Source organism: Xiphophorus couchianus, chromosome 12 (assembly GCF_001444195.1).
Source record: "Xiphophorus couchianus chromosome 12, X_couchianus-1.0, whole genome shotgun sequence".
Taxonomy (NCBI): Eukaryota; Metazoa; Chordata; class Actinopteri; order Cyprinodontiformes; family Poeciliidae; genus Xiphophorus; species Xiphophorus couchianus.
The window spans coordinates 18,312,346-18,335,123 of NC_040239.1; the positions used below are offsets into that span (position 1 = coordinate 18,312,346).

Here is a 22,778-nt window from a genome sequence, read left to right on the forward strand (position 1 = left end):
GGAAAAAAAATGGCTCTGTGGATTGTAAGGGTTTGCAGACCCTGATCTAAACCACACCATCGTTGCTCTGGCTGCTTGTTACGTGTTGCTGTCCTGCAGTCTCAAAAGTTTTGTAGCTTCCCTGACCCTGATCAAGAAAAGCATCTCCACAGCATGATGCTAGCGTCACCATGTGTGAGTAGTTTGTCATGTGCAATGTTAGTCTTTTTCCCAGGCCTACACAGAAGAACTGGATTTATACTACATTACATGAAGGTGCAATGTGTTTAGTAAATAACAGAGGTTTTTATATGCAAATGATGTTGACAGCCAGGCTGACTTTTCCTTCCACTTCACAGTTCTGCACTACTTTGGGTTTGCCAATCAGACAGAGTACATTCAAATGTTCGTCAATTAAAGAATGCATTCATTGAATTGTTCCAAAATATGAACAATTTAAGGGTCATGAATATTTATGCAAGGCTCAGTGAATGATTCGAGACCATCTCTGCTTCTTTACAAGGATTTATTCCAATGCAAGGGTGAAGATGTGAAATAAGAATAAAAAAGACTTGAAAACATAAAAATGACACAACAAAAAAAAAGGCAAAAAGGTACATTTGGATCAATTTGTGAACACTTCACAAGGTGTAAAAGCAACCGAGAGATTTACTAAGTCATTGTTTAAGACAATCAATCTAATTATCAACCGTACAAATTTTTTTTTTATCCCTTTTTTTCTTCCATATTGTTATATTGCACATCGTCTCAAAGGAACAACAAAGGATCATACGCAGCCTGCATGGATAACAGGTGCTTACAGAAAATATTCGTAAGAAAAGCAATCACGAAACAATTTGGCTGGAAACAATTTCAGCAAAAGAAAAAACAGTCTGCTGATAAAGAAGCAGTTTTAAGGTTAGTTACGGGTGAAGGTAAGTGACAGGAACATTAGTTGAGGCAAGTTAGGGACGCTGACGCCTTCTGGGGCAACTTTCTCCACAGCTAAAGAGCAACCTAAACATTAACACTCACATGGGGAAAATATATGCTGCCATTATTAAGCTTGGTAAGATTTAACTGAAGCTAAGGATAAAGATTCAGGACAGGGATTAGAGCTTTGTCTCATGCTACATGATAAGGGTGGAAGAACATAGTATTCACAGCTAAAACAGAGATGCAGCAGTTCTTCAAGTTTGCTTTGCCAGGAAAGTAACAGGAACAGATGGTGCCATATGTAACATGGCTCCACAGGTGAGAGACTGATGGAAAAACAAAGTATCTTAGTGAAGGACCCTCCAGATGAAGGGCTAGAACAGCTTCACTCATTCAGGGCTGGGATGACTAATGTCCAGAGACAGGGCTGTACACTACACCAATTTTATTAATGGTGTAGTGAACAGCCAATACTGTCTCCAAAGTGGCAACACTTTGGAGACAGTATTGGCGTCTCAAAAGATTTCAAGCCTCAACAATTAAGCTGGAATAAATAAAAATAACAGTGATAAATAAAAAAAAATGGACTCAACACACTGGCAACGTATCCAGAAAAGTCCTGAATAACTTGGGCTACTTTTTTTTTTACTATTATCTGAATTTATTAATGAATAAATTTTAAAAGAGAAAGTACAATACGTTGCATCACAGCTGTTCAACACAGTGCGAAATGGAGTTATTTCAGTGTTTGAGCTTCCGTTTGTGAATTCACATTTGTGAGTCTTATTGTGCTGCTCGGCGTCTGAGTGATCATGTTGCACATATTGGGGTCTGATTAAAGCTGCTTGGTGTTTTTAAACTACTAAAGATGCGATATATGCCTCAGCGTTTATTTAAACCAGAAAACTTTTATCGGACATAAAAGGGTTGAAACTGTCTCTGAGAAACGTATACCTCAAGTCGCTGCTGAAATATCTTTACACATATTGGCTGTGAAATAGATGTCTGTGTGTATATTCTCACGTCTAAGAGTAATAACCCCCTGTCTTTGTGCTACTGCCTACAAAGTGAGAGGGAAGAGAAGATGTGATGAAGGAGCAGAGAGTAAATGAATAAGAAAGCAGGAGGAAGAGCATAAATCATGAGCCCACAGTGGGGCAATCTGGCCTCCCACTGAACATCCGTCACTGGAAGTCGTGTAACTAGATCAGCTTCTACAATCCCACACACAGTTTGGGAATCACCAGCAGAAATGTTCACTTCTCAACACAGAGAGCACATCCACTAATCAGGACCCTCGTCATCTTCAGCTATAACCAGCACCTTCAGTCGTCTTCTTCTTAAAGTTAACAGCCTCAGATCCGAGACCGGGAACAGTAAAACTCACTGGTGAGGAGTCCAGAGAGGAATACTAGAGGAAAATCTGATGTCGCCAACAAAAGCATTTTAATTATGAAAGCAGCAGCAGTAGTTGAATAGCCTGACATTCCCACAGCAGAGAACGAGGCTCAGCCGAAGCGGTTGCTGATATACCCCGGATGATGAGTTTGTGCTGTTGGGATGGAATCTGGATAGTTTTTAACCAAACATGTGACCCAGTCCGCTTGGTTAGAGAAGAGATTAGAAGGAGCCTCACTGTATTTCTTGTACGACCTGAACAAACGTCCCTGAGTCTCTTCCGCAGAATAAAGTAAGAAATGGCAAGATGGTGAATGCATGATTTATGCTGTATAATAATGTTAATGTCAGTGGGTTGTGTTGATAACTTCCACTCACATAGGGAAGCAGTTTTAGCTTTTAAGCCAGAAAGTAACAGTGGAAGAGATCCTTGACACCAACTATTTGTTAGGCCTTAATCAGTAAAACGTTACACCAGAGAGCTTGTTTACTTGAGATAAACTGTATTCCTGAGTATTTAGCAGGGGATATAATATGGTAGATATAATACAAAGGAAACATTTTATGTACTGAGTATAGATTTGGTTATCCAAACTGAACTGATTGTCGATCAAGTGTCCTTTGACATTATGGGGTTGGTTTTTTTATTGTTGACAGGCACCAGCGCGGACATGAGCCTGCAAGATTTGCCGGTTGTGGAAGAACCGCCAAAGTCCTTTTTATTCAGACTTAAATTGTTTAATAATCTAGTTTATTGTTTATTCTTTTCAATCCGCTCTTTGGTAGCAACATTCATAGCCCTATTAATCCTAACCCAGTATGTTGCGACTAACCCATAACCCAGGACCGGTTTAGCAAAATAAGATGATTTTCACCCAGCAGTTTTTAGAGTGTCCAAAAACAAAAAAAGAGAGTGATGTTTGATGGTGTAATGGTTTCCAATCTGGACAGTAAATCCAGTAATCCCAGTCTGAGTCTTTGTCTAATCATGTATTCATTTTTTAAATCTCCTACAAAGCCCCCAGATTACCCTGCGCACTCCTAACATATTTTTTCCTGCACTCACTGTCGTTCATGAAGCTCCCTGGATGAACACAGCAATGAAAGCCCTCTCAGTTCTGTGAACTTCCCATACAAAGCATGTCAGTCCGCCAGCAGTCAGTTCAGTGGGTTGGTGACCAGTGTTAAGTGCAGACCTCTGACAGTACAAGTGATAGAAACATGAAAAAATAAACATGGCAACCGTTCAGAGTGATTAGACAGGTAAAAACCATAAAAACAAGACCATCGCTCCGTCATGATGGTGAATGTTGTGTAAAAATCCAAAGTAAAGCTGATCGTAGGCCTCTGGAGCATATGGTGACAAGGTCTGTGACCCTGGCGTTGGCTTAATCACCAGGTGATGAGTGAACGTGTGTGTTTACAGTACGCCGCTGAACTCTACAATGCAGAACAGTCCGAGTGTTGTCTGTGTGCAGTTTTCTGTGGTCGCCTTATCTGAACCCTAGTTTTCCCAATCAGGGGCCGTCAGTCCGTCATCGTCTGAGTCAGACTCTGGCGACGCCTCCTTGATGCGGCGCAGCGCCTCATGGATGCTCCTGGTCAGCGGATCGGTGGATGCAGGGAGCTCTCCCTGGTCTTTTCTGTCCTTCGAGGGGACGCGTCTGAGTTTGACCCCCTTGCGTATCTGAGCCAGGATGCTATTGGGGTCATCGTCGCCCTTGACAGGAGGCAGAGAGCGCTGGTCGACCTTCTTCAGGTGGAAGCTTCCTCTCTTTAGTGATGCAAGCACTTCGTCCATAGGTGAGCTCACTGACGGCAGAAAAGACACGACATGGCTGATTAGTGAACTTGGTGACCCGATACAGAAAATGTTAAGCTTGACTCGCACTGACCAGAGATCAGACAGCGGGAAACTCAAACATATTTTCTTTTCCCAATCATTGAACAAATGTAAAACCTACCAACCTTTCCATAACAATACTTTTTGGAGTTGACAATTTTGCTAAGTTCAGACATGCCTGCAGCTGATTCAGGCAGAAAGACAGCAAGTGAGCGCAACAACCAGGAACAAGGAAAATGCATCTGTTTTATCCTTCTTAGAGTTTTCAGCCTCAGACTGGAATGAAACATGCTGGATTCGGAAATGTTGTTTGGAAATCTCAAAGATCTACATCCTGTATGGAAAATACAGAAAGTGTCCTGTTTTATTTGGCACAAATTGCTAAAATGAGATGCTAAAAAAACGCATCTAGTCCTAATATAAATAATTAATGATCACTCACAGCTGAAAATCAAGAAAAGAAATTTCGTATGGTGTTATTAGATATTCCTGTATTACAGACATAAATATGATTGGTAATCATGCTTAGTTAAACATAAAGAGCTTTCAGACTCCAATTTAACCATTACCTCTTCTGTTGTGGGAGTCAAACTCTGGAGTCTTCCTCAGGTTCTTGCGTGCGCTCACCAGCTGGCTGCTGTCAAAAAAGCGAGGGATGAACGGACCGAGTGGTGACAGCATGAGCTCCTCCTCCACGCTCCTCCCTTCAGCGATTTGGCGATATTGACCCATGCTGCTGGATGGAGAGAACTCCTCCTTCGTTGGTGGTGGAGGCGGCGGGGGCGGCGGTGGAGGAGGGGAGATGGGGGACGCCAGTAGAGAGGAGAGGGAGCAGGGGGAGCAGGAGGAATCTGCGGGGCTGGTGACGGGCAGAGGAGGAACGGGCGCCGTCAGAGTCGCAACGGGCTGAGTGGTGAGGGTGGCGCTGGGGTCCGTCTGCACGCCGGTGCTCAGGCACAGCGGCTGGTCCTGAGTCTGGACGCTGACCGAGTCCACGCACTCGTCCCTCCCGCTAATGCTGCTCAGCTCGGTGGCTCTGCCTCGCTCCCTTCGTCTGCTGTGGGACGCTCGGAGACGAGTAGACTTCAGAATCACCTGGCCCGGGTACCGCTGGGCAGAGCGGCAAGCAGGTAGAGCACAGTAAGAAAGATACTAAATCCGATAAAAAGCAGCCTGTAAATGAAGGTGTAAGTACCTGTTTGAAGGAGCGCAGTCTGTCCAGAGTCCGTTGCCTCTCCTGACTTACTCTGCTGTTCTTCAGCTCCTCATCTTCCTCCTCCTCGTTTCCAAGCTGGGACATTTTGAGGATTAGAAAATGTATGGGCTACTGATAATGTAGACAATGCGTTTTACAATTCAAAAAAATTATTTCATAATTTGTTCAAATCTTTCTACAATTACAAACACGGGTATTATGTAGATCTGTTTTTTGTGTATTCTTCAGTCCCTGTGCAAAACAAAGTTTTGCACTGTGGAGAAAACTATCTGTGGCTTCACCTTGACCTGTCAGAAACCTGTAAACCTGAGTGAGATGTGTCCCTTAAACATCAACTAGCCTTAAAAGGAGGAAATCAAACTGGATATTTGGGCTTCCTGACTGTGGAAAAACACATAGTCATTTTGGTAAATACTGAAATCAGGATTAATTAACACTCTAGAATTTAGAAACATGTTGCACTTCACAAGAAAATATGAGTTTACTCGCAAAAAAAAACGTGGACAATAATTTAAACAAAAAAAAACAGTTTCTTGTTGTTGATTTTTGTGATTATTTGGGACCAGATAAAATTTTAGATGCATATTGGCTATTTTGAACAGCACAACAAAACACAGAGAGACTCAAATTACAGACATTTGTGGATAATTAGCAGCTGACCAAATTGTTTGCTCTAAAAGTGTTAAATAACTCTAAGAGAGTTTGTACCTGTAAGACAGGGTGGGAGAATGTGTCCTTCAGGATGGTGTGGCGTCTCTGCTGTTTCTGGGTGTGGTTGGATACACAGATTTCCTGCAGAAAGACGGCAATAAATTGGTCTAAATTAAAACGTCTACACAAATAATGTAAAACCTGATTGAGTCATTCTTCATTTTCTACAATTTAAAGCATAAATTATGTTGGTTTGAATAAAAGCCGCATAGTGGAAGCCGAGTTAAGCCAACAGATGTAGAGTTCAAGGTTCACTTCATGAATTAAAAAAAAGAGAGTTTCAGGAACACACACCCTTTTGTTGCGCAGATAGGAGCGCTTGGTAGTGATGCGCCCCCTTCTGGCTTCCAGCTGTCGAGCGCTGACCTGAAGTCTGCGCAGCTCTTCTTTCTCTCCAGTATCATTCTGCGTTATATCGTCTGCACTTTCAAAGGTGTCATAATAGATAACCTCATCCTGACGCTCTGGAAGCACACACATACAGCACAGGCATAGTCATGTGTGGACAGAAAAGAAATGTGTTTTACTAAATATTTCGTCCGTTTTGTTTCATTGTATCTGTAGACCACTTTGATGTAGGTAAGTAACACACACGTTTAGCTGTTTCAGGTGAAAGACCAACACAAGAAGGAAATTTGAGTTTATAACATAACAAGATGTGGAAAAAATGTAAGGGTATAAAATATTTCTCATGGTCAAATATGTCCAGTTTGATTTTAATATTTCTAAGCATTAACGATGATCATTTTCAAGTTGATGTATTGTTGAATAATCTATCCAGGCATTGGCTATGCCTGAATGTGTTAATTTATTCATTAACAAAATCTCCATTCAGTTCTATACTTCCCAATTTTTTTAAGTTTAGAACAAAATAAAACCAAACTTATTTCAGAGTTTTAAAATAATTCTTTGTTTACTAATGTGGGTAAAAAAAGGGAAAATAGTCTAGTTCCATAATCATTAAAACTCGAATACTGAACTGTTATTTTTGAATACCTCTTAAACTTTTATTATTATTATTGCCATCATTAATACTATTCATTATAGATTGACATGCGGTCCACCTGGGCTACTCTTCAAGTATCATAACAAAGAATTTAAACTTTGAATATTTCAATGTTTCAGGATTTGAAATATGTGGCTCATCTTAGTCATTTTGTGGTGAAATACAAACTGTTAAGGGAAAAAAAACAAGTTTTATATTTGACTCATTAGAAAAGTTTTTCTGACTTTCTGTCAGCACATTAGCTGGTAACTAAATCTTGTTTCACAAGTTCAAAAAAACAAATCTAGTAATCATACCTGCCATCTGTCTGCGAATGCTGTCTAGTTGTGCAGTGAGCAGCAGCTCCTCACACTGCAGTATCTCAGCCTGAATGTCATACAGCTGGAGCTGAAGCTCATAGTACCGTGTCTCCATGTGGTCCAAGAGGGCCATCGCATCCTCACTGCTACACAGGCTCTGCATCTGAGGAGATGGACGAACAATCACAAGAATTTTAAAAGTCGACAACATGTCTTGATGAAGCCGTTTCGTCTCACGCGGAGCTGAGTGCAGCACACCTCCTCTCGAAGTGTGTGCTTCCTCTGCTCCAGACAGATCTCCCGGGCTCTCTGAAGCTGCAGGGTTTCCTTGGCCACAGAGTAGCGCAGCCTCTCCATGCGCTCCACTGCCGCCGTCCAAGAGGATTTCCCAAATTTCCGCTGATCCACCTTCATTCTCTCATAAACTCCTGCACAGAAAAAGGAAACCAAGGTAGGACAGAAACTTTTAAAGAATTTAACATGATGCTTATGTGAATGAAGCCAGTAAGCAGATGAGTCAGACAGCTTTTATTACTAGAGTAAATGATGTCTTATAAGTGTTTCATGCTTAACCAAAGAGAGACATCTATTGGCCACATTTGGTAATTATTTTCTTCTTGCAGTCAAAGCCTCCATTTTAAAGAATATTTAAAATACAGAGACTCAGATAATACAGAAAATATGTGAATGGAGGTGTGGGCTCTCACAAATTACAGACTGGATCAACAAGTCTCCTCCTGATTCTTCTCACTGTATGTCTGCTTGAAACGCCTCGTTACCAAAAACCCCATTAGCTGAGTGTGACTCGTATGAGGCAACAAAATCTCTGCTCTGCGGCGTTTGGCAGGACACTATCAGCAACAGTGAGGGTGTATTACCTTTCTGGGCTCTGGCAGTGATCTCAAAGTATTTTACAGTGAACTCCTGGATGTTGAGGACTGCCTCTTGAGCTTTCTTCTGCCAGTCAGTGTCCTCCTTCTTTAGTGCCTCAATCCGCCTGGGACCCAAATAGTCATTGTCCATGGAAATCTGATGAAAGAGGTTCAACATATTTATCCCCCTCAGTGAAAGATTCAAAGTTGTATTCAGTGAAGAAAAAGAAAAATCTAACATTAAGCTGGTAGAAATGCATGTTAAGATCTTTTTCAAAAATAATTTTTTGATTGTGTAGATAAAAGATAAAGCTCTACTGTATAGGTCTCATATTAAAAATATTACCTGAAATTGAGTATGTATTATAATCACAAGAAGTAAAGAAATATATCAATAGCACAATTAAAACAGTCAAATTTGCCTTTGGGGAACAAAACTGAGTGAAAAACGCAGTTCAATGATAACAATGGTAACAGTCCAATAGCTTAAAACTGACATTCAAGTTATGCATCTGTAAAGGTAAAACAAAAAAAATAACCTAATTTAAAAAGAAAAATCTGCTTTAATAGAAGTTTTTTCAACACCAGAGGGAGATTAGCTCAATCGAGTCACATTCATCCCAGTTTGGACATTTGAGTACAAAAAAATTCAACTTGAAATGAAGCCATTAGGTTTTCTGAAGCCAATAGGTTTTCCTGTTTTCGTAAACAAAACGTTTCCACCGCCTCTTGATTTTATTCAAAATCCACCCAGACTGTGATGAGTTGGTTTCATAAAATAGTTTTATCATTTCACTTTTAATCTCTTAAAAGGCTCTAAAGATAAACATTTGTGGATATTGTTGATAATAATCATTAAGGGTTTCTGCAGAGCTTTGGTGTTTCTAAGACCACCAGTCTCTTCAGTTCAACCACAACTTTTTGAACAAAATTAAAAATTTTATTCAAAATTTTTGCTTCTGCTAACTTTTTCATAAGCAAAGCCTTATAAGTTGCTGCTAGGCTTTTCTCAGCCTAACACAGCCAATATTAACACATCTCTGAATAGTAACACTTAGAATACAGGAAAGTGAAATGCACATTTATTTAACAGAAGGATATTACCACATTTATCACAAGTATTAATGTCAGGGTCACATATTAAATCTGTCCCACTTCAGATCTACTGGCATTTGAGCAATCTGCAGGAATGTCTTTAGATATTACACACCTGTGTACATTTCCAAAAGACAAATTACAAAAAGCAATATAAAGAATTAGCAGCTTCAAAATTAGGAGCTGGTATTGATGTATTGCTTATATTTCTTGTACTAAGCTACATGGCTACACGTGAGCGAGACTATAGCAGCTGCTGGTCATTCCCCTCCTTCACCATTTCGTAGGTTTGCAGAGTTGGTCTATTTTCTTAAAGGAACACAAAAAGAGGCTAATATTTACCATTTATAATGCTAACTATGCAAACAAGTAAAGCATCAACTTAGAAAACTAAAATATATCTTACATTTTACCAATAAGTAGTATTTTAAACACTCTAGATGAGCTCCAGGTTTTGGTTGTTGGAACGTCTCCCTGTCATCGTCCAAATCTCCCTTGACAGATTGTCTGTCCAATTCAAGCCAACAGTATGAATAATTTTGGGCTTAACTTTAGCCACAAGGTAGAAATATTCAATTGAGAGTTAGCATACAGTTTATGTCGCCTGTACAGTAATTGAAATGTAAAAGGACATGCTCCAAAAAGGTGTTTCAGTAGAAGCCTAAACATGCTCACACACTCTGCAGGATATAAATACACCCAGCAGTACGATGCTCACTACACTATACACTATACTACACTATATCCTTCTAAGGTGCTGGAGTTCAGGAAATAAACAACACCTTAACTGGAAGCTTAACTTTGCTCTCCATCTTTTCATTTCTGACACTTTTTTGCTGATGTTACCCTGTCAGCATAAAGCTGAACCTGCAGTAAGCCTATAGGACCAGACAACACATGATTTATTTATGTTTCTCTGAGACTATAAGAAACTAGAGAGCCACTCCAGCTGACTGCACGTCACTGAAGCCACATCCTGTTACTCTTCCTAATACAGAGCAAAAATGGACTAACCTCAAAGCAATGTTGCAGAATGGATGGATGATTTATTGAAGATGTTGTAGTATAAATTGAATGTTATGTCTACAAAAGTGTGACATGGGAGTGAAAGAAATGACTTGAAGAAGAATACGACCACAAACCTCTATGCATATTATTGAGATTTTGCATGAACGGCCAACACAAGATAGTGTGAAGTTCTGACCTGGAAAGAAAATGATGCATGGTTCTCAGTTTTTGACAAATAACCTATGCATTCAAAGCCCTTTATATGTCATTCCTAAATAAAACTCTTAAGCTCTCAGAGTTTAATCAATTTATAGGGTTCATATGTGCATATTTACTTCTTAGTACAAGGTCAGTTGTACAGTGAAGTCCAGCAGAGATTTGTTAGCAATCTTTAGGGAACAAACAGCAACAAATTGGCCACAGATCAAGTTTAAGACAATGTTAGATTATAAAACATGTCCAGGTTTGAACATCTCACAGAGCACAGTTTAGTCCATTGTCTGTAAATGGAAAGTATGTCATCTCTAAGCGTGCTGCTAAAGCTTATCTAAACTGACAGGACAAGCAAGAAGGACACAATTCAGGCAGCAAGCAGGGAAGAGTGGCAAGAAAAATCCCTTTGTTTGAAAGAAAGCCTTCAGAAGTCCTATAGGTTACAAAGCAAATACATGCAATAAACTGCTCTGGTCAGTTAACACTGGTCAACATGCAAAACTAACATTGTACTTCAGTCTGGATAATGTCATCTCCACAGTGACTCAAGGTAGTGGTAGTATGATGCTGTAGGAAAGCTTTGCAGATGACTGAAGGGAAAAGAAAGTTGGTCATAGTAGATGTGAAGTGCAACACAAATCCTGGAAGAAAACTTAAGACGGTCCATTGCAGAACAACATCAAAACAACAACACTACACATACAGCCAAAACTACAATGGAAAGGGTTAGCCCAGTCAAAGTCCAGACCCAAATCCAATTGAACATCTGGGCCAAAACTTGGAAACTGACACATAAAATCTGTTGGAGCTTCAACTGTTCTGCAAAGAAGAAGAAGCAAAACCTTTTGCCTCTGGATGTAAAATGCTAGTAGATATATACCAAAAAAAAAAAAAAAGACCAGCAGCTGTAACAGCTATAATGACTCGGGAGGGGGCTTGAAAACGTTTGAACATAAAACTTTCCAGATTTTATTTGTGACATCAATATTGAAAAACATTTGTTTATTGCCATTTTCTTTTCTTTTTTTTTACTTCTATCATATAAATCATAACAAAAACATTGATGGTTTGGGATTTTGGGATTTCTTGGTTTTCTATTTTTAATAAATGTACAAAAAAACTCAAATTATTTTAAGAAACATGAGAACTTCCTGTGACCGTCAATTGTTTTTGATGACCTTTTCACATCAATGCCTGCTGAAAACCACAGTGATGCAGTTAAATCAGGCCCATCTACATTTAGCCAGCTTTACATGTACACAATACAGTGTCTCAACACATTCTGGACCACACTAGCTTTGTTTTTAGCATTTCTTCTCATCGCCACTTTGAGATTAAATTGGGTTGCAACTTCTGAAAGCAGAAAAGCTTCAAAAGTAAATGAGTAAATAAATGAACAGGATCCCAGTTGTTAAAGTCTACCTTTATCTGCTGTCTGCGTAGCATTGCTAGTTCCCTCATGTCCCTGAAGGGCTGCAGCAGGTACTGGTACAGCTGTGTGGAAGCGTCCAGCAGACCTCCGTAGGCCTGGTCTTCTTCCTCGTATAACTCCAGCAGCTCCACCATGCTGTCCATGGATTTGTGCTTCTCAAGCAGCTGCATCAAAAGCAGTGTTTTACTCATTAGTAACTATGTGCGTTACTTGTACCAGACATACAATGGGTAATTCAAAGTGCTTTACATGTAAACTTCAACAGAGATTTAGAATAAACCACCTTCCACAACTGAACAATAGATGGAAACATCAAATTATGAGACATAATCACAAACCTTAAAACCGTTGATTAAATGACTACATTTCATTAAATTGAAAAGCTAAGACATGACAGGAATGATAAAGTACTCTCTGACCTTCATGGGTAAACAGTAATACTTCTGTGATGCAAACAACCTCCCATTGTTTAGTTCATCAGAGACCCGTTCACTCTCTGAACGGGTCTCTGATGACATGAGTGGGTCTGCATGTTTCCTGTCTAACCAGCAACTTTGACATGCATTCAGATAAAAGACCATTCAAGTCCTTAGAGAACAAATATAATATATAATATCTTAAATTCTGTCCTTTACAAAGAAAAAATCAGTGCAGTGTTTAGAGGACTGGTGGAACGTGATACATTTTCTTGGTCTGAGAAAATGGATAACTGTCGTGATAGGAAACCCTTTATTCTGCAAATGTTAGGTAGCTGTTGGCTAAATTTACTTCTGGATTTTATCTTTGCTGTAGTTGTTAAAGTTTATGTCTCCATTACATGTTAACAGCCAGGTGTTTTGGCTTGATTTAAGTGCCTTTCGACTGAATGGCGGGCATGGAGGGCAAACATAAATATAACGTAGTGTAGTTGCAATTCTATTCAGCTTAAGTCTGTTTATCCATATTGTGGCAACGCAGCAAAATTCAGTTTATAATGTCATTTGGTCAAGGCTTGTAGCACTTTTTTCCAAATCCCATGATCAACTGTGTGCAGGAAGAATAACTATATAACATATTCAAAGGACAGTCGGCTCTAATTGAATAGACTTCACTGTGAAGCTTCTCTGTAGCTGTAAATAATAGAAGTCTAATACAGAGTAAAAGGCTCAATAAGTAAAGTCATATCTGGGGCTGCTGGGAAAAAAAAGATCAATGCACACACACATTTGTAAGGCTGAACAGGCCTGCTGGTTACCAGCAACACTAAAACAGCCATTAACTTGGCCCTCAAATGGAGTGAGAGGATCAATAATCCAGTGTGTGAAACCCGGCTACACAGCGACCAGCTGTACTGTGTGGATGAGCTGCAGGGGACTGACGACCTGATCACAACCTGTGAGTCAATGACTGGCTAAATCTGCTGCTTTATCTGTTTTTTTTTTTTGTTGTTGTTGTTTTTGTTATTATTTTTCTACGTAACTGTGTCTAAGTTGACTGGGTGAAATGACGTGGATCGTATCTTAATGCGACTCAGACTCTTTTTCGATGCCAAAAGTAGAGCAGACAGAAAATGCCCTTGATGGGCACATTAGCATACTTTCATAAATATGCACTTTTCTCTAGCAACAGCTACACGACACAAGGAAGTCAAACAAGGAGAAGAACTGCAATGCTGTGAAATAAATAACGGAAACATTAATATCACTCTCACCTTATCTCTCTGAGGACATGTTGTTCTGGCTCCACCACTCAAGAATGCATTAACCTACCTCCATTGATTAGAGAGACAAAATGAAAGCCAGTGTGCATAAATATAATGTCTGTTTATATTAAGAGCAGCTAATCAATCAGCAGCTGCTGCTGGGATGTAACTTGAGCAGGTCAGGAGTTTGTATTTTGTCTGCAGCACAGCTAGAATCAAGAGTCAGGAACATGACATCTTTATTTAGTGCAAGGTTTTAGTCATGTTAAAGATCCATGTTAAACAATATAAGACAATTTTTTATATTTTATCATTTCTGATCATTTTTATAACTTATTCACAGATATTACCACACAATTTATAAAAGTTCGTAGGAGCAGAAAGAAACCATAATAGCAATCATACAGCTGCATCTCAATAATTTTTAAAAGTTTACCTCATCTCTATTTAAAAAAAACAGAGATAAATTCTATTCTCAGACGTTATATCTGTTATTTTTGATCATTACAATTTTGGAGAAAATTTTATTATATCAGAACAAAAAAATGATTATTATGTCAGATTCTTTTTTTACAAAAATGTAGTGATCACAGCAGTCCAGCAGACTTTGAGGGTAAGTGACAATTACTAAACATGCTGGTTATTAAAGAGTGCCGTTTCCGACAGTATTATTAACAAGATGAGTGGAATAAAAAACTGACTAAAAAGATACACAACCAATAGTACAGCCTGGTAAAAACCCACTCAAGAGGTTTGGGTAGAATCAGAAGTGGACTGCGGCTACAGAGGCTAAATACACAAGTTAAAATCAACACAGCTGATTGACAAGTTACAATTGCCTACACAAAATGTACTGAATTATGTTCAATTATTATTTACAAAACCAAGTCCACTTTTTATAACTCTTTCTTTGCAATCTTTTTTTTTTGTGATGATAATCACATGGGGACTTAACGGCACAACATGAACACCACATATAATTTCATAATAACCAGCAACCTCTATGTTACCTGGTAATATGATATTAGCAGAACCGCCTTTGGGTTCATGTGCACATTTCAGACTCGTTCCACCACATATTGCAGAGATTCTTTATCAGAATCTCATCTAAAGCCGTTTATGTTTTACGCGACAGATGCTTGGACCCGTTTTCATATTGAGCAAGCTATTGGTGAGCGGTTATTCAGGGGGCCACTATGGTGTGCAGCTGTCATAGGTAGGATTGAGTCAGCAACAATACTTAAGTTACTGAAGTAAAGTCATAGAGACACCCAGGATCTTAAAGAGGAGTGTGGTGCTTTCCAGAGATTATTAATGTCCCTCACTTTACCTGTCAGTGGTCTTCATGTTGTGGATGATTGCTGACCATGTCAACCATCATCTAGATCAGGACACTGCAATCACTGTAAATGCTGCTATTAAATGAGAGAGTAGCATCAGATGTTCCATCACCGAAGACGACTCTACTTTATTTCAAAAAGCTAATTCTGAAAAGTGAAATGGACTAATTGTGCCTCTCTGTTTAAGTGTGGTGTGTGTGGTTCATGGGTTTGTGTATGTGGATGCTATTGACTCTGTCAGCTGTGTAAGCAGCCAGCAGCAGCCACGCTGAGAGCGCAATATCTCAAAGCCGACATGCTTACAGGTGCAGCCCAGTTTTACTAAATCTCCCCTTACTGACTGTCCAGCTGACTCCGCAATGTAATGTAATGGACTCCGCAGTGTAATGGATTGTCCGCAATCCATTACACTGTGAATCTGGCACTTTTTGTTAGGTTTATTCTAAATCTCATATACTTTACTGTATTTAGCTCAAACTTAGACTGTTCTTGTAAATATAATCTTTCTTGTTGGGCTTTAATCAGTTTGGTTCTCTTTATTCTTCTGGATCAGTAGTTTCGAATTTTGGAGTCGAGACACTGGGCATACCTGAGCAGAGCTTGGAGACAATACTGCTGGAATGACATGAGCTACATTTGGTGGTATTCTGAAGGAGGTCTGGTATCAGTGCAAGGCAAGCTAGAAAAAAGTAGCTACTTATGATGTGTGGGTAATAAGCTCAAACAGCCAGAAGGCCTGTTCAAGTACACTGCCCTTCATTGGAAGGTACTCGAAAAACAGTGTATTGGAAACACTTTTGAGAATCCTTGTCTGAACTGAAATACCAGAAATAGGACGTGGGAAGAGCTGGTTTAAAAACCAGTGAGTTTTCCTGACTGATATGCTCCAAAATCGGTTAATTACTACAAGAAATAGAAACTGGTAACACTGTGCTTTTATCATTGCACTTTGTACTTCCAAACAGTGTGTACCAACTTGTTCACTAAATAAAGGCAGAACAGAAATCTGTGTGCACCAAATTTCAGACACAAATTGTTAGTAGAGCAAATAAACTTTTTTTTTTTTTTTTAAACCAAAGCACTCACTAATTTAAACTCCAGGGTAGCCATGTTTGATTTTGAGATTTGGGAAGGTAAGAAACCAACTTTCACACTCATATTTCCAACTTTCAGTTCAACTTTCCAGCTTGAATTAACAAAATGTCGACTTCTGAGTTCAAATACAATGCACCAAGTAATGTGGTGTCAATTGTTACATTTTTTAAAATGAGTTCAGTATCGACATTATAATATCTAACAGTATGGTGGTACTTCTTAGTATTAGAAGTACCTTTCTTGACCATATGTACACAAACTAACTTTAATGCGCGTTTTATCTTTATTATCAATCGTTTATTTCATTGGAGACTGCAAAAAAGGTGTTATGACTGGATCTTCCATAATGATAAAAATTATATAATCTTATACTTAACTGACATGATTGCCTTAGTGGGTAAACCCACAGAACCGGGTAGGACCACCGTCTGCCCATCTCACTTTTTAAAAACGTAATATAAATATATTTATATATACATATATTTCAATATAAAACCCTAAAGTGGATGGATATAAAATGAGACATGTTAATTTTAAGTGGATGGATATAAAATGAGACATGTTAATTTTATATATATATATATATATATATATATATATATATATATAGGTCAGGGCTGCAGTTGGTAGCACTGTTCTCCCTGTGCATGCGTGGGTTCTCTCCGGGTACTCCGGCTTCCTCCCACAGTCCAAAAACATGACTGTCAGGTTAATTGGCCTTTTTAAATTTAAATTCTCCTTAGGTGTGCGTGTGCATGGTTGTTTGTCCTGTATGTCTCTGTGTTGCCCTGCGACAGACTGGCGACCTGTCCAGGGTGAACCCTGCCTCTCGCCTGGAACGTAGCTGGAGATAGACACCAGCAACCCTCCCAACCCCATTAGGGACAAGGGTGAACAAAAAATGGATGGATGGATATTTGTCATGTGTCGCATACAGTTAGATTTAGAGTAAAAACACTTTTTCACCTCTTGCAGATGTTTCGTTGCCCGGTTGACAGCCTCTTCATATCCGGATTGCCTCAGCTCACTCAGACTCTCATAGTACTCATCTGGGTCGTCGTTCTCCGTGAACAGAACCTGCGACAGGATCTTCCACCCGCACGTATCGAGCGCGTGGCCGAGGTACACCTGTAAGCCGTGGCACAGCTCGTCCATTTTGGTCTCGGACACCCCCGGCGGGCCGAACAGGACCGTCCACATCCCGGCTGGCTCCTCCGGAAACTCCGGCAGGCAGGGCTCCAGGACGGAGTTCACGGAGCAGAGCTGCAGGTGGATCGCCCGCAGGTCCTGGAAGGAGAAGAGTCCTGCCCAGCTGCAGTCCTCTCTGCTCAGGCTGTCCAGCTCCTGCAGCTCCAGAGAGTCCAATGAAGGGGGCAGCTCGTCCTCTCCCAGCATCTCTGCATCCGTCTGAATCTTGACTGGACTCGGTTTAGTCGCTGTGACGGACTTGGTTTTAGGGTTGCATCCTTTACTTGGACTCCGAGACACTTGATCCCTGGTGGGACTTTCAGGCCATCTTGTTTTGTTCCCATCCAGGCTGGCCAGTTCCGCCAGAGGATCCCTGCCGAAGCTTCTCCTCTGAACCGTCCTATCGTGACACGTAATGGCAAATTTCCCCTCCACCTCATTCCAGGCGACGATGAAAACAAATTTGTGCTTCTCCTTTTCCTCAAACGCGTTGGGGCGGACTGCTACCCACCCCGACTCTAAATTATCCTCCATAGTGAAGGACATTTCTGCCGAGTAATTAAAAGCAGACTTCCAGAAACTGCGGAAAACCCGGAGCGCAGTTAAACGGAGAGCATCACAGCGCTGAAACAAAATGAACCGTTTCTCTCCGGGGATACTTGTTTTCCTGCGGGGCTACCCTCCTTCGTTTGGGCGGATGGATTTGGAGCAGCGCGGTGTCATTTCCCATCTCTGGTCCACCTGCCTCTAACTCGGATGTCTTCCTGCCTGTTTCAGCCTCCTGCAGCCGCTAGCCTTGTTTTTAGCTCCATACACGGCAACAGCAGGCGGCAGTGTATTTGTGTTTACCACCAGTCCAACGTTTAGAGCCGCCGCAGCCTCCGAGCTGCGTCCCGTTATCCTCAGTCCCTCGGCTCCAGACCTCCCTCCTTATCACAAAGCGCCAGCGGGGAGCTGAAACAGAAGGGCACATCGTTCAGAAACACCACGCCGAGGACATGCATGAGTGGGATGAATGGGTTTGCCAAACTGAAAGGCCAGCATCGTCTCCAAACTGACAGCGAGTCCCGAGTTATTCCTCATTATTTGCACAGAATGATGCTGCATTAAAGTGCTCTCAGGAATGAACGACTGACTTTTTAAAAAAAAAAGAAAAAAAAAGGTCGTTCATATACAATACCAAGCCAGAAGTTAGTAGTTTTCTATCGATTTCTTATAAAAAAAAAACAATACATCTGTTCTATTTATGTTGCTATAGTCAAAGAATCTGAGTGACAGTATACGTCTTAAAATTAAAGACGGCTTCTACAGGAAGCACTTGAACGCAACAATGGATTCTCGACGTATCCAGTGCACGTAGACGCGCTGACGTCCTGGATTGGATTTGCAGATCATATTCCCTAACTGGGGTGGGAACAACACTGTGAGTCATAAAACATTAAGAGAAAGTTCTTCAGTTACTCTCCAAAGAAATACAATTAAAAAAAATGTAATTTAAAATAATTTTTATTAATAAAACTGTTTATCATTTGTTAAGCTTTCTCTTTTTCTGCATTCTTGTTAACAAGAATTGCCCCTTAGACTTGATTACTAGTCTAATCAATTAATATTAGTATTTGTAGTATTTTATGTACTAAAAATACATGCAAACTCCATGTAGAAAGACCCCAGGCCAGGAAGCGAACCCAGAACCTTCTTGCTGCAAGGCAACAGTGCTACCAACTGCTGCAGCTATTTTATGTAGTCATGTTAACATCATTTCTTTGAACTATATGAAAATGTTTCTATGTCAAAAAGATTGAATCATTAACCCTAGATTTGGGTTGGAGTGTGGGGTGAGTGAACTAAGTGATAAATCTGCTTTTTATCTCCCAGGGCATTTTCTTTCTCTTATTTATGTTCCTTTTAACGTTTAAATTGTTAGAGATTGGTATTTTTGGTGGTTTGGCTTAAATAATAGTGTTTGTTTGTGACTGGTTGTGTTTTTCTCTGCAGGGACACAGAATGAGAGCGATGCCACAGCTGAATGCCTCTGTGGAGCAGGTGCTGTTGGCAGTTGGAGACAAAGTGGGCCACGAAAATATTGCATTAGCTTCTCGTATGACGTGGGTTCAGGACTGTCAGTTTGGGTTGCAGGGATTCCAAACTTAAACACGTTCAAGTGTTTATATACTTGGATTCTAAACTCAGGTGCTAGATATCTCTTTCCGTGTTAAACACAAAGAGGGTTATTATATGGATTATGCCAGCTTAGGTGTGATGAGGTGTTTTGAGTGTGGCGATGAGGAAATCTGTACTCTGTCTTAGATAGCCTGTAGAGGGCGCTCTAGGATTTGCTCGAGACTTATCAGAAACAAAACAAAACAACACTCACTTCCTGGCGGGATTCAAACAGCAAGCTGCTTTAAATGAGCACGGGAATTTTAGAATTAAGTAACAAAAATGAAAAAGGAGACCTCCGAAATTTTTTTGCATTATTGCAAATAAAACGAATGATGTTACAATCATAAACACCGAATAAAAACTCAGGGCAGAAATTGTTTGAGGATATAGTTAAAAGTGTTGAATTGTTCATATGTCCGACGGACCTTGAAGGGGACATCATGCAAACAGAATCCGCGACATCTTAACTGCGAATTTATGACGGACAAGAGCTGTGTTAGTAACTAAGATAAACTATTTATAGCTAGTAAGCACTCCCTTAAAGCGTTTTTTAACTTTATGTAATTAAATTCTTAAAATAACTTCAGCAAAACCTTATTAATTCCTAAATTGTAATATAATAGCTTGGCATATTGTGAAGCCGGAGTGAGATTTGCACCTGTTTTAACGTCAACTCGGGATACTTGTAAAGTTAAGGTGAGATATGAGATAAAATAACAATAGTTGATCGTAGTAATGATGGTGTCATATTCAGATATCGGGGAATAGTTCCCCATTTTTATGTCTAACAGAACATTTCTCGAGGATTTTTACATGCAAACATTTCATGATGTACTAGTCTGTTTTATTTAAAGGATATTAGTGACATACGTAGCTCCAACCCTACTTTTTAACCAGTGGCAAATTGTGTGTAAAATAGATTTTGTAGATAAGCTTTCTGTACGCTGTAAAACATTTAGTGTGAACAGGACGTATTTTTAAAGATTTTTATTAGTTCTTTGCAAATAAACAGGAACAGGACATTATCCTCAAGCTTTGCAAACTCAATTGCATTAAAATATACCTTAATTCACACAAGAATCATATCAATGCGACGTAGTTCAATCTCACGGTGCAACACAGGATATAAAAACATGCCGCTAAGCACCCTGGTAAATAGTTCCCACTCCTTTTCTTGTTCTTTCAATTTTTTTTTAAGTGCCAACCTAAAAACTCTAGTTTATTCAACTCTTGACAAAATTAATAAAAAGTGAACACGACTTACTCTTACAAGTTTATCTTTCTCAAACTCACACATTTAGGTTCAAAATCTAAAACTCGCTAAATTTATGTGACTTAAAGAGTGGAAAGTAGTAGACACAACTAAATGCGGCTCAAATGTTTTACAGTGTACAGACTGAGTTGGTCATGGCTGAGGTTTGTTTCTGCATTGACAGATTTGCCGGCATCATTTGCATCATTATCCTACTCAAAATCACAACCTGGTTTATAGTTTACTAGCCGATTCTACTAGAAATGCATTTAAAATCTATTCTCTGATTTAAATCCAGGTGATTTTTTTTTTTTTTATCAGTCTTAAGGGATTGGTGCTGGTTTGACATCCCGCACATGGACAACACCAGTTTAGATCAGACGGTGGAGACTGTGGGGCAGAATGAGGGTCCGGCTGCTGAGGATTACCCAGCACAAGAAGACACCTCACCAGCAGACATGCTGAGGTTTGTATCCTCTTCTTACCGAACATTTCAACATTTTACTCAATTCAATCCTTGCTGATCTGTTCTAATAATTTCAGAATCAAGCAGCAGATGGCGAACCAGTGTTTTGAGATGACTGTGCAGCTCAACGCAGGTATACGACGAGACATTTTTCTGTTTTATTGAATTGCTATGTTGTCAAGTTCACAAAGAGCTGATTTGAAACTTACCATCGTAGGAAAAAGCAAGCGGCCCTGCAGCACTTCTCAGGCAGAAAGAGAGCTGTGAGTATTTTTTAAAAAAGCCTCTTTTGTTTGAGTCTAGAATTTAAATCAGATGCAACATTAGGAGGAAACTAAAAACTGCCAACATTCCAGGCCAGACTGCGTCTCGGAGCTTGAACATGTGAAGACTGTCCATTTCAACAGCACCCTGGCTCTGCACAGGTGAGGCTAATCTTCCAGCGTCCAGCTTTAAATTGTAGCAAACCTCTGAAGATGACTTGTTTTCGTTTTGTTCCTCAGAATCCAGATGTGGAACGCTATAGCAGAAAAAATGAAGCAGACGGATCCAGATGCAACGCAAGTACCTTCATAACTTCACAAAATCTCCACTGTTTAATTTTTTTTTTCCCAGATGTTTTTGTTTGTAACGTACATCTGCTTTTCTTAGAGACCTGAAGGCTGTGAGTGCTCGCTGCATGGCTCTGTGTTCGCAGATAAAACGGCTCCAGATGGTAGGTTCTGGCTTATTTCATAGCAGTTTGGTGGCAAAGACTTCCTGAAAAAATGAATTTCATATCCCAGTTTTTTATGCTTTTCAATAGGAGACCAGAAATCTGCAAGATGAAATTACAGAAATACAGAAGGAGAGACTGGGTATGTTGTGGCATTCACCCATCCATCCATTAATTCATTAATTCATAATTTATTAATTTGTTTATTCAATCATTTACTTATTCCTATGTTTGTCCATTTGGTCAGCCGTCTTTACAAACTGTGGTTTTTCACAGGTTCAATTATTTGCAGCATTGTACCCGTGTAAGAGGTTAATTTGAAGTTTTGCATAATTACCAATGACTTACAATTTTATCAAAAGTTCTCTGGCAGGTTTTGTTTATGTTGCTGACAGCTTACTTTAAATTACATTTGTATTTGTGTGTGTGTGTGTGTGTGTGTAGAGATTAAACGACTCACACATGAAAAAATGAAAGAGACGCAGGAGTTATTGTCCAACAAAGAGCAGCCAGACTCAGAAAAGTACAAAGCGTTGCTGGAGAAAGGCCAAGTGAACGTGGAGACTTATAAGAAGATGATCATAATGGCACAGAATGTCCTCAGGGTAAGTTACACACACACAAAAATCACCGAACAGCTCATTAGTAAAATTAACATTTAATTTATAAATCTGTTTCTTTCCTCAGGGCATCCTGTTGGCGTGTAAAGTTAACTGGCTGGATGAGCCAAACCTTCGTGAAATTGTAATGACGCTGGAGGACTTTCCTATCTCTGACTAGAGCAAACGTTAATTTATCTCAATTATATGTTTTTAGTATTGTGTTATTTAATAAAAATGTGTCAAACCCCGTTTGGTTCCCTTGTTTTTT

The 22,778-nt window shown here is 39.8% G+C and overlaps 2 protein-coding genes across 6 annotated transcripts; one reads left to right on the top strand and one right to left on the bottom strand.

Moving 5' to 3' along the window:
- Window positions 1-486: 486 nt before the first annotated feature.
- On the bottom strand, window positions 487-17,883 carry LOC114154980 (junction-mediating and -regulatory protein-like). Its single transcript, XM_028034533.1, has 10 exons — window positions 17,091-17,883; window positions 11,999-12,172; window positions 8,267-8,417; window positions 7,647-7,816; window positions 7,386-7,551; window positions 6,378-6,547; window positions 6,081-6,164; window positions 5,352-5,447; window positions 4,726-5,266; window positions 487-4,125 (listed from the first exon to the last, which is right to left on the bottom strand). Exons 1-10 carry the CDS (start codon window positions 17,856-17,858, stop codon window positions 3,818-3,820), a joined length of 2,628 nt encoding a protein of 875 aa, XP_027890334.1. The 5' UTR covers window positions 17,859-17,883; the 3' UTR covers window positions 487-3,817.
- Window positions 17,884-18,624: 741 nt separating this feature from the next.
- cenph (centromere protein H) lies at window positions 18,625-22,758 on the top strand. Of its 5 annotated transcripts, XM_028034547.1 has the most exons (11): window positions 18,625-18,735; window positions 19,308-19,355; window positions 21,049-21,193; window positions 21,271-21,326; window positions 21,411-21,456; window positions 21,550-21,618; window positions 21,697-21,753; window positions 21,845-21,908; window positions 21,999-22,050; window positions 22,353-22,513; window positions 22,596-22,758. In XM_028034547.1, the coding sequence occupies exons 3-11, from the start codon at window positions 21,084-21,086 to the stop codon at window positions 22,686-22,688; spliced, it is 708 nt and encodes a 235-aa protein (XP_027890348.1). In that variant the 5' UTR covers window positions 18,625-18,735; window positions 19,308-19,355; window positions 21,049-21,083; the 3' UTR covers window positions 22,689-22,758. The 5 variants fall into 5 exon arrangements, with proteins under 5 accessions (XP_027890348.1, XP_027890347.1, XP_027890349.1 ...); XM_028034546.1 differs by lacking the exons at window positions 18,625-18,735; window positions 19,308-19,355 and adding an exon at window positions 19,376-20,171 and having other exon boundaries at window positions 21,026-21,193; XM_028034548.1 differs by lacking the exons at window positions 18,625-18,735; window positions 19,308-19,355 and adding an exon at window positions 19,376-19,970.
- The last annotated feature ends 20 nt before the right edge of the window (window positions 22,759-22,778 follow it).

Bases quoted from the DNA above. Each gene is read 5' to 3' on its own strand.
- cenph (XM_028034544.1), top strand. From the start codon at position 20,842: ATGCGGCTCAAATGTTTTACAGTGTACAGACTGAGTTGGTCATGGCTG. The intron at 21,194-21,270 runs GTTTGTATCCTC...TAATAATTTCAG, and splicing joins TCACCAGCAGACATGCTGAG to AATCAAGCAGCAGATGGCGA. The intron at 21,327-21,410 runs GTATACGACGAG...TTACCATCGTAG, and splicing joins GACTGTGCAGCTCAACGCAG to GAAAAAGCAAGCGGCCCTGC.
- LOC114154980 (XM_028034533.1), bottom strand. From the start codon at position 17,858: ATGTCCTTCACTATGGAGGATAATTTAGAGTCGGGGTGGGTAGCAGTC. The intron at 12,173-17,090 runs GTGAAAAAGTGT...CTTTTGATGCAG, and splicing joins CAACGAAACATCTGCAAGAG to CTGCTTGAGAAGCACAAATC. The intron at 8,418-11,998 runs GTAGACTTTAAC...CTCTTTCATCAG, and splicing joins TACGCAGACAGCAGATAAAG to ATTTCCATGGACAATGACTA.